General features: G+C 48.1%; 1 protein-coding gene across 1 annotated transcript in view; it reads left to right on the forward strand.

Moving 5' to 3' along the window:
- The first annotated feature begins 3147 nt into the window (after positions 1–3147).
- PSMB4 (proteasome 20S subunit beta 4) overlaps positions 3148–13548 on the forward strand; it is a 47526-nt gene continuing 37125 nt past the window's right edge. The window contains exons 1-4 of the mRNA XM_069650402.1: positions 3148–3345; positions 12045–12251; positions 12525–12671; positions 12946–13027. Coding sequence (XP_069506503.1) covers positions 3236–3345; positions 12045–12251; positions 12525–12671; positions 12946–13027 — 546 coding nt within the window. The 5' untranslated portion in view covers positions 3148–3235. The remainder of the gene's footprint in view (positions 3346–12044; positions 12252–12524; positions 12672–12945; positions 13028–13548) is intronic.

Raw genomic sequence — 13548 nt, forward strand, 5'->3', positions numbered from 1 at the left:
AATCCTCCCACCCCACGGGGAAGGAATGCACTGTGCGGCCATGCCGCGTTATAGAAACTGGAACCGCGTTATGGGCACCGGAGCGGTCAGCTGTGCTGTGGCGCTCCGGGAGTCGGCTGTGGAATATGGAGCCTCTGAATCTGTGGGAGAGGCGAGCTGCCCCTCCCCCACGCATGCCCGCCAAAATCATGGCCGCAACGAAGATGAGTTGGGTTTCCCCCCCAGAAGAGGCACCGCTCGCCAGGGGTAAGAGAGAGGTGAGTGCCCGCCCCCCTCCGATCCGGAGCGAAGAGACGAACCAGAAGGGGGGTGTGCGAAGGCCACACACACCGTGGTTCCTGCCCTGACTGGTGAGTGCTCCTGTCAACGTAACGGGCTGGCTGCCGTACCATCAGAGCCCCCAGTGCAATCCCCGGGCCCGGCGGTGACTCTTGAAGGGTGTATGAAAAAAAAGGGGCAACATAGAGCCTTCCAACATGGAAGCTGGCCGAACAGAAATAATAAATGGCCGCACGCCGATGAAACGACAAAGAAATAAATATGATAGTGCATACGTGCGCCCTCCCTGAAGACGCGTGGCCTCAGTGGGTGAAAGGAAAAGAAAAAAAAACATGGCGGCTCTGCCCCTGTTTCACAGTGTGTGCAAGCGATATGGAGAGGGAAAGGAAAAAACCACACGTAAAGGAAGTAATCTAGGTGGGCGAGCAGCATATTGGCCTGTGGAAACCCCCGGGCCCAATGGTGGGGTCTTTAAAGAAAAAAAAGGGAAGGAAGAATGGAGAGAGGAAGGGTTGCCGCTCTCACGAGTGCTTGTGCGCCCTCCTAGGCCTGCCGCCTAGACACCCACCCACCAGGGTCACCCTGCCAGCCACCCCCAGGTGGAAAGTGAAGTGGAACAAGTGACCTGCTGCCCTGTCACCAGTACCCCACCACTGGTGCCCTCCCAAGACTGTGGACTTGGCCGATGTGGCTCCTGGGCCTCCTCAGGTGTGGCTTTGCCGGCACTTGAACTGTGGCGTGACTGTCCGGAACTGTTATTGGTGAAAAGCATGAACTGGTCTCCTGCAACTCCACTAGTGCGCAAGATGGACACCGTAGACATCACCATGAAGGATGGGAGCCTGCAAACATGGACTTGCTTAAAATGGCCCAGTCAGTGGGCAATGTAAAGATGCCAACATCTGTATGTGTGGAATGCTTTATGTGGTGCCAGGAACTCTCATTGGTGCCGTTCAGTGACATTAGACATCACACACCCAGGCTAATAAAGGGTCCTTGTATAATGTTTTGAAGCCCCCAAACGTGCCACTAACCTTGTCACCCAAGTTGGTGTGTACCTGTCATAGCATCAACGTAAGGGACATTGATGACCCGCATGTTTGTCATTTTGTTTGTTCCCCATGGAAAAGGAGGAGTCTAATGGGTCACCACTCCTGGGAGCATGGTATCTCCCAGGAGCTCGTGGCAGTAGCCACGTGATGATACTGAATAAAAAGGAATGGGCTGTCTCCCACTCATTCAGGCTTGGAGTATGCAACTGAAGTGCTGTGTGTTTATTGTGCAGCACCATGCCAGTGCTGCGTAGTTAAGTGAGGACCTGCCCTCCACCATGACAGTGCCCCTGCTGGGCAACTCTACCCCATACAGGTTGGTGCCCCTGCTGGACAACACCGGCGTTGGTTGCTGTCGTCAGCCTGGGTGCCCCCAGGCCGTGGAATAGCCTGTGTGCTCACAGGCTGACTGGGTGCCCCCAGTCTGGAGCTGTGTGCTGGGTGCCCCCAGCCTAGATGTCATGTCGAGCCCCCTGATGTATGCAGGGTGACCCCTTCCTACAAGTGTGCTGCGTGATCGCAGCCCGAGGTCTGCTGGGTGCCGCTAGCATGTCGGCTGGGTGCCCCCAGCCTTGGTCCGCCTGGTCTGGGTGCCCCAGACCAGGACATAACATTAACTTCACAATCATTTCAATCAACCTTGCCGATTCTGCCTGATTTATTAAAAAACTAGATTACCAGTCTCCAACTTGCAAAAAGGTGGGCGGGGACTCGGGAAAAAGGGGTGGGATGCAATGACCTCATCCACTGGTTTTTGTATTCCAAATGTGGGCAGGTATTAAGTGGGCCGGGGCCTGCCGGGGCTCGTTTTGAGGCGGGCCCTGCCAGGGCCCACTACTCTCCCCTGGCTACCCTGGCCACTAAACGAAAAAGCTTTTTTTCTATAGCCTGCCGCTCTCGCTCGTGTGCGAGAGCTTCTGGCTTCAGAAAAAAATACCTTTCAGCCATAATGGTGGCACGGCACCTGCGAAACATCCCTTCAAGCAAGAGAGGCCCGTGGGCGGCGCCACCATTATGGAGAAAACGTGAGGCTGCCGGAAGCAGGGGCCTTATTTTCTAAATTCTGAAGCTCCCGCGCATTCGCAGGAGTTTCAGTCTTTCAGAAAAAGGCCTTTGTGTCCAGCAGCCTCCCTCTTTCAGCCTTAATGGTGGCACTGCCCCTGCCCCAGCTGGCGAGGGCCAGCGCCACCATTAAGGCTAAATAGGTGAGGTACTTTCCCCTGCCAGGCAAGCCTACAGCATAGCTCTCAACTCACACGCTTTTTGCTGGTGTCACCCGCCTTGTAAAGGGCTGAATCACCCGCCAAACCTCCTGCACGCCCATTCATTCCAATGGGCCTCTCACCTGCCAAAAACAAAATCGGGTGATTTCACCCGCCTTTGCAGCACAAATGGTTGAGAGCTATGCTATAGAAAATAAATGCAGTGCTGATCTCTACAAAAGGCTGCCTAGGGGTGCCAGTAGCCCATTGAGCCGGCTGGGAGGTGAGGGGGGGAGGGCGTGGCCTAACGGGCCAGCAGGAACCCTGTCGGTAGGCCCTGCCGCCTTGATGAGCCCCGATCATTTTGTAGTGCCACTTAAGGCAATGTTACCAAAAGGCGGGTTAACTAACGCCATACATAAAAATACCAAGACTTGTGTGGTCTCAAACAGTGTGACTGCCCCAATTCTTAACTAACAACCTTCTCATGTTAAACGTTAAAGGCAAGAATTTATGACGGGTGAAACGAATCACTAGCCCAGTAGCAACACGGGCCAATGATCTGCGCATGCGTGGTAAACGTATAGTGGCGTAAGCGCTGTACGGGGAACTGCATTTTTTGTAACACCAGTTTCCCCAAACTCTTCCGGTGTCCGTCGCACCGCTAGGTTCATTTCCTGTACTGTTCATACCCGGCTGAACATGATGGAAGGAAGCGGGGGACTGAAATTCTGGGCTGGGGGTCCAGCGCCAGGCGAGCTGTACAGCCTCCCTGGAAGGAAGGAGGTTTGCGGACCGCTCACACATACCCTGTAAGTGCGCAAATTGAGGGGAGGACAGAGACGGGGAGTGCTTGCTGAGTCATCATGGAAGGATAAGTAGGAAATCTCAGCCGTGATACCCTCATCTCCCTCAACAGATCTTGTTAAAAGTGTCAAACGTCTTACGAAGGGATGTGCGACGAAGCAACCCCCTTTACCACCACCGGGAAAGGTTTTTATCACGCCCATATCCTCAGAAATATTGTTATCATTGTGAGGGCTTTATAGTAGAACACATCTTACGGCAATACCCTATACCAGTCTGGGGATTTGCTTTTACTTTACACCATTTCGTTCGATTAAAGAGTAGAACTCTAAAAGGTCAAATGACGGAGGAATGAAAGCCTGGTATATGCAATTCTCTGCTAACCGTACATAATTATAACCCCACCACCCACCTTCATCTGGCGGAAGAGGTGTAGATCACAAGATGCCCGCTCCGTGGGACGGTCGCCCGGAGTGTACACTTTATGTAATATAGGCTGAAATGCCTCCCACCCCTGGTGCGAGATGCCGACCTAAAATGCCCTACAACCGTTTTTCCCTATTAGGATCGGCCTATAGAATGCTGCTGAACTTATCCTTGTTTGTAAGGTGTCGTCCTCCCTGGACCAGCCCCATGCTCTCCATAGATTTCATTGGAAACGCCCTCACAGCAAACAATCAAAAACCATTAAAATGTTTATTTCGATTGCCTTAAAATGAAACTCATGGCAAAAATATATGGCGTCGCCTTCCTTTGAGGCTTCACGGGTAGATAAGTATGCCGGAAGCCACCCTACTCCCAGAGAAAGTAATTGGACCCTCGCATAATAGTCTCCAAAAGGTTGTGACGACACCATTGCAGCCTGTCCATGCAGTGAAGGTAAGGATCACACTGCAATCGGTCACATTGTGGGTGGGGGATGTGTGATCAGCTTCACACACAACCCTTAGGCATAGCTCAGTTGCCTGATATTCAATGTCTCGGTTCACCACCTAGGGTCTCAGTACTTCAGTCTTGGAAATGATGGCAAGAGGTTCTCTTGGGTTGTAGGTTATCCTTAAATGTTCACTCTTGTTAGGGTCCTCTTTTTTTCGGAAGTGTCAGCCTGATCCACATTACATTCACTAGTGAGGTTGTTATCCCGCACGGGTGGCCATCTAGCGTTTTGCAATGCTGTGAATGAGTGCAGTTTAATAGTTCTCAGAGATCAGTTGAATTCAAGCTCAAATCCTCAGCGCATCTCACGTGATATGCAGATTATCATGTTCTGAACTCTCACAGGTCTCCAGATGTTGCTATTGCCTTGAGTCTGGTATGGGGTAGTGCAGGAATGTCTTAACATCTAAGTGGTCGCAAATTCACAGCCTTGGAGCGTCTGCTCAGTGTAGTTTGAATTTTTTTTTTTTTATATATACAGGGAAGAACAATGTTCATTTGATCACAAAAGCACATACCATAGATAAGATATCAGATTTGATGGGAAGCAGTGAGCTACTTTTAATGGGGTGAGTTTGAGTGAAATTTTCACCAGGTCGTGGAGGGGAGTAAATGGAACAGTCACCAGACACAATGCATGGGTGGACTGTAGATTAGGGACAATCAACATTAGACATTCTTAAGTGAAGGTAGGTGGTATGGCCTGCTGTTGGGGATGTGACCGTGACGGGTGAAGTGCTAGAGTGGAGGCAAAGATAGTGTGCGATAGAGGTAGGTTAGAGGCGAGGGAGAATGTTAGCTTGAAGGCAGATGAGAGATAGGTTAAGAGGGTAATTGAGTCAAGATGGTATGCTTTTATTGTGGTTTTGAACAAATCACAGCAGAATGTTTCTCAGATGTCCGGGGGAAGAGAATTCCATTCAAGTGGTGCAAGAAGATAGAGCTAAAAAGACGGGTAGCACAGGGAGGTGCGACACGGGTAGTTGATGAGGCAAAGCTGAGGTTATGAGAAGGCTTGTAGATGATAGGGCAGTGCCTTACCATGTATAGATGAGTGAACCAGGAGAAGAAATTTAAATCTGGCCCTGTTTTGCATCGTCAACCATCCAGCTGGTTGGCGGTAAGGGGAAGTAGGTATGAAGTGAGGTGGTTCAAAGAGAGGCCTGCTTGCGAAGTTAATAAGGACAGAAAGTGTAGTTGGGGAGACCAAAGAGGATGCTGGCACAGTAGTCCAATTTAGAGACGTGTGGTTAAGAGATGCTTAGCAGTGTTGAAAGGAAGGGAGGTGTCCGATTTTCCTAATATTTAGCCGGTTGAGGTGAGCCGCCATTGCAGTTTTGGAGATTAAAGTAGAGAAGGTGTGAGAAGGGTCATCGATGACTCTGAGGTTTCTAGCTGAAGAGTAGATTGGGAGAGTGGCTGGTGGGAACTGGATAGGCAGGGGAAGAGTTGCGATAGTGTATTTGACCGGGAAGAAGACTGTCTCAGTTTTGGTAGAGTTTAACATCATGGAGTGAGAAGCCATCTGATATTTCATGGCAGAGGAACAGTTTGACATTTTGATAGAAATCAGAGGAGAGGTCAGGAAAAAAGATTTGGGTGTTGTCCGCAAAGAGTTGGTACGAGAATCCAAAGGAGGAGATGTGCCCCAAGAGAAGAGGTGTAGATTGTAAAGAGGAGAGGACCCAAGACATTCTTGTAGAGCACCAGCAGTTAGAGAAGGGAGTTGAGAAGTGTTGGTGTTCCGGGAGATAGAGGATTGGCGAGGTAGGATTCAATCCAGGCAAGGGCTTGAACACAAATCCGAAGAAGAGAGAGAGATTATTAAGGAGATCAGTGATCGATCATGTCAAAGGCAGCAGACGTATCAAGGGGAATTAGGATAGAGGATAGGTTGGAGAGCCTAGCAGAGGCGATGAAATTGGGGCCCTTCATGAGAGCAGTTTCTGTGAAGTGACGGTAGCGGAAACCTGCTTGTAGGGCGTCTCAAAGGTTGTAGGTGTCTTTGTAACCCTTTAAGTACTCTAGAGTAGTGCAGAAGGAGAAACGCAGGTCGAAAACTAGCTGGTAAGTTTGGGTCAGCCTCTTGCTTTTTTAGGAGATCAGTGTCTGTGGCTGTTTGCGAGCAGAGTCAAAGGACAGGTTGAAGAATTCAGTGAGGTAAAGGGCATTGGGCTTAAGTAGCTGAGGAGAAAAAGGGTCTGATGGGGCATAACGGAGGTTAGCCTTTATCAATAGAGGTAGGACTTCTGTAGTATTACTGTGACTAAAGTTGGAGATGGAGACAGAGGATGGTGGTAGACTAGGCAGAACGTAGAATGTAGGAGGGGGGAGTGTGAGGAAGGCCCGGGGAGAGTCTTTAATTTTAGAAATTTTTGTAGCAAAGTATTCAGCTAGGATGTTGGCTGTGAGAGTGTAGTTGATAGTCATAGGTTTAAGAGGCGGCTTCGGAGGAGTGAGTTAAGGGTGCCCTGTAGCCCACAAGGATGGTTGCAGTGACAGTCATTGAGGGTGAGGAAGAATTCCCTTTCCTCTCATCAAGAGAGTACTTCAGAAAGTTCTGGGTAGAGAGGTAGTTGCAGGCCCCAACGCGAGTGGGTACGCCTCCATTCGCACAGCAGTCGACTCAAGTCTGTGCAGATAGAGCGTATGAATGGGGTGACCCAAGGTTAAGGACGCTGAGTCCTGGGGTTGAACGTTAGCTGTGGCAAGTGAGAGGCAAAGGGGTCATGTAGTAGGGATTTGAAGCTGGAGAAGGCAGTGTTAGTGAAAGAGGAGAGGGAACTGTAGTTCAGAGCGAAGGGGAGGCAGGGCAGAAGGTGAAGCAAGTGGAGAGGGAGGTTAGAGAGTGCAAAGGAGATGATGATGATGATGGTGGAAACAATGGAGTGATCATCTAGGTATGGTGTGACAGTAGTATTCATGACAGAGAATAAGAGTTCCAAAGAGTTAAGGTTGTTGTATTGTGGCGAGCATGGTCATTAAGAAAAGACTGAAGTTCAGATTTCTGAGAACGGTTGGAGAGGGAAGGTTAAAGTCACCTAAGAGAATGCAGCGATGTTTAGTGGAAAGAGAAAAAAGGGGTTGCTCAAGTTAATCAAAGACTAGCCCAGTGGGACCAGGAAGGCGATAGATGGAGATGGTGTGAACTGAGGGAGGTGGAGCGATTAGTAGAGATGGTGAATTCAAAAGAGGTAGGAGAGGATGTGGCACTTGAGATTTGTGGGGCAGGAAGAGAGTTGCTGTCCAAGGCCTCCACCTCAGCCACTCGAACAAAGAGAGTGAACGAAGGATAGTTTGGAGTCATTTATGGCCACCAGGGTGGCAGTGTCAGATGGAGAAATACAGATTTCAGTGATAACAAGGAGATCGTAGGTTGGAGAGCTGGCGTCAAAAGAAGTCAGTGACGAAGGACATTTTGTTGCATACTGACTGAGCATTCCAGAGTGAAATGTTCAGTTGATGCAGTAAGGAAGAGTAGAGAACAGCAGAGAACAGCGTTCGAAATTGAGATTCGATGAGCAGGAGCTAAAACCAGCTCCTGGCTGTCGGGCATCACCTTGTAGGCAGGAGCTAGCGCAGGGGAACCAGTAGCTACCAGAGATGCTCCTTTTGAGTCAATTTTGCATGAACAATAGTGTCTAAATGTATAAAGTGTGTCTAATTCTTCTTTATTAACATTCTCAAATATTCAAAGTTAATCACATTTACATGTTTAGAAGGCACCAGTTAACCCTAGGAGCCAAAAGTAGCCCCTCTTAACGGTTGGTTTCAAGCTAACAAGACTCTACCTTGCTAGAAGCAGGACCTAAATAGCCCCCAACTCCCCTTAATTTCGAACCCTGGAGAAGATGAGTCTTGAGTGAGCAAGGTAAATAGTTGTTAGGGGGGGGGTAATGGTTTACTTGTCTGCTTTGTTTGTTGGAAGTAGGTGAGGGAGAGAGATGCAGGGCGCAAAATGTACACTTGCCACTAGCCATGGCTAGTATAATTTGACTCTTGGTGAGTAAGAAATGGTGTGCTTTGTCTATGTGGAGAATTGTGGTGATGAGTGCCTTTTCTATGGCTGACTAGTAGCTTGCGACTTGAATTTTTGCCCCCTGTCAGATTGAGTAGTGGGAGTTTGGAGATGGTGAGTTTTATGATGGGGATAGGGAAGGAGAAAGTTGCAGCTTGATTGGAGACATCGTAGGGAGAGTTGAGGATCAGCTGTAGCGAAACCATTATAGGTGAGTATTGCAGTGCACAGAGACAGCACAGTAATTAGTAAGCTAGGGGTACTAGCATGTGCATCTGGTAGAAAGGGAAAAGACTTGTAGGCAAAGAGGCTGGTCTTAAACATTTACTGTTTCGCCCGTTTAGTGGGACACCCCGGGATGGACGCCCATAGGGAGTTAAGACGTGACGTCACACATCTCGTCACCTGATCGCCTAGCCAATCAGTGGGGCCTGTGGCTGGCTTTGTAATACTTTTCTTCGATGATTAGTAGCAATAGACAAAACTAATGCAAGTCTTTGCTTAACAAGTATAATAACATTTGTAATCTGTCTCTTAACTGCATATTTGTAACAGTTTTTTTAAATGTATTTTGATATAAACTCAATTTTTTTTTTGCCACAAAATGCTGGAGGGGAGTTGGGTAAGGCAATATTCGGTTGGTGCTATAAGCGGTGGTGCGGGGACGTCACCCCCAGCCCTGTGCATTTTTGTGGCAAAGAAACAGTACAAAATCTGCAGCGAAACTGCAATGTAAAAACACATAGAAACATTAACATTAACTGCTTCAGTCTTTGATCCACCTCTGTGGTGGTGAGAAAATAGTTATGAAGATATCTCAGCCACATTGTACACATTTAATGTCATTGTTGCTGAAGTCAAACAGTGGGGGCTGCAGGAGACTGGAGGTCTCTTATAGACTAATTGCCATTGGCTCTAGAATCGGCTGAAACTCGTGTTTGCGTTCTTCCTAGTTGCCAGTTGCTTTGTACCACACATGTTTACCCTTGTCCTTCATCCATCGTTGTTGAAGTCCTACACAGGAGATTGTACATTTTGCTTAATGACCCCTTGTCTCCGGGCTCTGAGAAGCATGACGTGTTGGCTGAAAACATGCAGAGTAATCTCTGTGCTGTGTGGTTTGATGGGTTCCTAGCTGTGTTTTTCTTGGTGTGGGAAAAGGGTTCTTAATGGGCATGGTTCATGACTTCCAATTAAAAACTGAACAGATCATCTGGATTTCCAAAAAGCATACTGAGACATCAACACTGGCTTTCCCTTCCTAAGCACACCCTCTATTAACGTCACAAAACACTTCAGTGATCTAGCACAATTCAGTAATTGTGATGTAGAAACTAAAAGGAGCATGTGGTAATTTATGGCACATTTAGCAAGTTTAGGTAGTGTCACTGAAGGTTTCTAAGTGCTTCCTTAAAGTTATGGACATTTAGAAATTGTCTATTTAAGCCAGTGGTCTTCAAACTTTTTAACCCCGAGCCCCCCTAAGAAAAATTTCTCCGGCCCAGGCCCCCCCTATACACATGGACTCCAAAATTGTACTCGGTTGCGAACGGTTATCGCGCGCTGGAGTAGAATGGTGCCCCCAACGAAGGAGTGAATGCCAAACACCACGTTGTTTCAAAATCATTGCTTGCAATGATTCAAATCGGATTCGAGGAAAAATATTTGTGAACAAAGCATTCTGATTATTTTGCTATAATACAGAGGACTTGACTAAAAATAGTGTTGGATATTTATTTCACACAAACGAAAACACCCAATATTGCTGTCCTGTAGTAACATTTACTATGCAAGTGCTGTAACAATTTGTTTCTCAAGTACAACAAAGTACTGTCAATGCTGTCACTTGAAGTTGGACAGTGGCATACTGGGGAACTAGTGTGAAGGGTGGGCCTGCCTTTCACCAGCCAGCCTGTCAATATTGGGTTCAATTTTTGCAATAGCCAACCGCAGGCACACCATTTTATCCCCATTCATTTAGCTGGGGAAACTTCATCAGATGTCGTGTTCCCCCCCCCCCCCCCCCCCCCAACATTTTCAGCAAAGGTACTCCACTACTTGCCTCCTCTCCTCCATGCCCCCTAATGTGGGGGTCGCAGAGGGAGAGGGGCGCAGGGAGGACCGGTGCTGTATTAATAACGCAGCTCCCCCATGGTAGATTGCTGGAGCCCAGCAATCTGCCATGGGGGAGCTGCGTTATTAATACAGCACCGGCAGAGCGGTTTCGGTCCCCCGCTCGCCTGCTCTCCTCCATGCCCCCTAATGTGGGGGTTGCAGAGGGAGAGGGGCGCAGGGGGGACCGGTGCTGCATTAATAACGCAGCTCCCCCATGGCAGATTGCTGGGCTCCAGCAATCTGCCATGGGGGAGCCGTGTTGTAAAAAAACACTGGCAGAGCAGTTTCGGTCCCCCGCTCGCCGCCTCTCCTGCATGCCCCCTAATGTGGGGGGCGCAGGGTGGACCTGTGCTGCATTAATAACACGGCTCCCCCGGGGCAGATTGCCATGGGGGAGCCGCGTTAAAAATAAAGGGGAAGGGGTGACTTACCTCTCACAGGCGTCGGCGGCAGCAGCAACAGGGAACACAGGACACCGCAACGCAGCCTGGACGCGCGATCCAAATGCAGGAAAGCGCGCGTCCAGGCTGCGTTTATTTCCTGTTTCATGGCCACGTCCTCACCACATCGCACTGGCTGAGCATGTGCATGGGAGCCAGTGGCTTCCCATTGCACATGCTCAGCTCAGTGCAGCAGGAAAAAAAAAAGCGTTACTCTTTTTTCTTCTGCAAGGCATCACGTGCCCCCCCCCCCCAGGCATGGTGACGCGTCCACCAAGGGGGGCGCGCCCCACAGATTGAAGACCTCTGATTTAAGCGATTGGATGGCCCTCAACAGCAGGTCTAAACTGTTGCATTTTAAAAACCTGCACCAAACTTACTACACACCCTCTTTTCCGGAACGGTTTGGCGGAGTGTGCAAGGTGCGATCATACTCCGGCCACCTTTCTGCATCTGGCCTGGCAGTGTCCTCAGGTCAAGACCTTTTGGGTGTAGGTATTTGATAAAATAGGTGAGATCGTTCGGGAGCGGGTGCAGTTATCACCCTTGATAGCGCTGCTGGGATACACGAAGGAGCTGCCGAGCCATGTTAGAAACCTTCTGGGTTTATTGCTAGCACTTGCCAAACAACGGGTGGCCATGGTAAGGTATAAGGGTCCACCAGCGGAAGATGGTTGAAAGATATTGCGTATTGTCAAGATATGGAGTCCGACTACAGGAATATGGTAACGGATAGTGCGAGACCCAAGGACAGACACCTGGGGCCCGTACAAGAATGACCTGCTGTCGAAGGTGCAAAATCCTTCCGCATTGTCGAATAATGTATCCAACATGCTCTTATGAGTTCATGTAATGCTTACGTGTTGTACTACTGCAATCTTTTTCCTGGGCTTTGTCGGTCTGCTGTCAATGGTTCTATGCATATAAAATAATAAAGGGAACTTAAAAAAGGCCTTTTAGTTCAAATAAAGCCCCTAACCCCCCCACCCCCCTGCCGCACCAGTAGAACAGTACTGTTCATGATGGGGGTAGGTATCAACAAACTTTAATTGATGTTTTGTGGTCTTATTGGTGGCATTTTAGATAGTTAGAAGAATTGTGAAGTGCAGAGAAGAAAAAGCAGCATGCTGTGTTTTTGAAGAAAGCAACCCTTCAAACTTCTGTGACACATATATTCTACTCTTGCTTCCTACAGAAATCCAATGGTAACGGGCACCTCTGTCCTCGGGGTGAAGTTTGATGGCGGGGTGATCATTGCATCAGATATGCTGGGATCTTATGGCTCTCTTGCCAGATTTCGCAACATCTCCAGGATTATGAAAGTAAATGACAACACCATGCTCGGGGCTTCTGGCGACTATGCAGATTACCAGTACCTGAAACGTGTCATAGATCAGATGGTGTAAGTATTTGGGCTGGACCCACTAATGCTGACTTATTTTCAAGGAGTAGTCTACCTGTTATTGAAATACTATAAGGTGTAGGTCTGCAACCTGCAGTTCTACAGATCTTTTGTACCAAGTCTTTCATGATTCCTTGCAATTAATGATGATGCCTAGGGCTGATGGGAGCTGTCAAAAACATCTGGTGAGCCATAGGTGTCAGACCCTTTGTAGTAAGAGCAATAGTGAGAGCCTGTCTGTCTTTGTTCAAGAAGTCCTATTTCTTTTGACAGAATTGATGAGGAATTAGTTGGTGATGGTCACAACTACAGTCCAAAAGCAATTCACTCCTATTTGACTCGAGTCATGTACAACCGCAGGAGTCGAATGAACCCTCTCTGGAACACAATTGTCATTGGTGGCTTTTGCAACGGCGAGAGGTTAGTCTGTTTTTTTGACAATTGTCCTTCTATGAATTCAACTATTCACATCCCACAACAGCAATGTTTGTCAGGTTAACGTCTTCTCCTCTTACCGTGGGGCATAGCTCCAACGATTCATTGTCTTTAGCATGTTAGTATTTGCTAATAAAATATCAACATGCCAGTGTGCTTAGGTTCATGTGCGTAAATAACTTGATATGTTGGATAACAGAGGAGAGTCCTGTGTGCATTGGGTCAGCTACGTTTTAACACATATTGTTTTTATATTCAGCTTCCTTGGCTATGTTGACAAATTGGGTGTTGCATATGAATCCCCTACTATTGCAACAGGATTTGGCTCCTACCTGGCTCAGGTGAGTGCAAAGATACATTTTTATTCTAGGTTCCAGTTAGATGATTTCATGTGTGGTAATGGACATGATGCCTTGTACCATATCTACTAGTACAAAGGGCTGTGCAACAGCTAGGTATATGGAATAGTCCTAACCACTCTTCTTAGCATGTGATGCTGTTGATCTCTGTCTGTCTTCGACCAAGATGTGAGTCCGGTGTTGTGATGCCAGTTTGTCAGCTTTTATATTCTCTTCATAAAATGTGTTGCATTGGCGACCAGTGAGCAGAAACTCTGACAGACCTTTAAACATGTATTAATTAAACCAGATGCTAGTGGGCGCAGTGAGGGGGATTGTGTCTCCCTCTGAAAGAAACACTTGTTTTCCAAGAAAGGGGAAAGACTTGGCATTTTGAAATCTCTAGTTCACTTTGGAGAAAGTAGTAGATCTCACAAGAGCTACCATATCACATTGTATTGCCTGCTCAGTTGCAGGGCCTTGTTAATGTGACCATATGGGCCTTTTCGTGTACCTTAAGATTG

This window comes from Ambystoma mexicanum, chromosome 1p, assembly GCF_040938575.1.
Source record: "Ambystoma mexicanum isolate Mex_15411 chromosome 1p, UKY_AmexF1_1, whole genome shotgun sequence".
NCBI classification, from domain to species: domain Eukaryota; kingdom Metazoa; phylum Chordata; class Amphibia; order Caudata; family Ambystomatidae; genus Ambystoma; species Ambystoma mexicanum.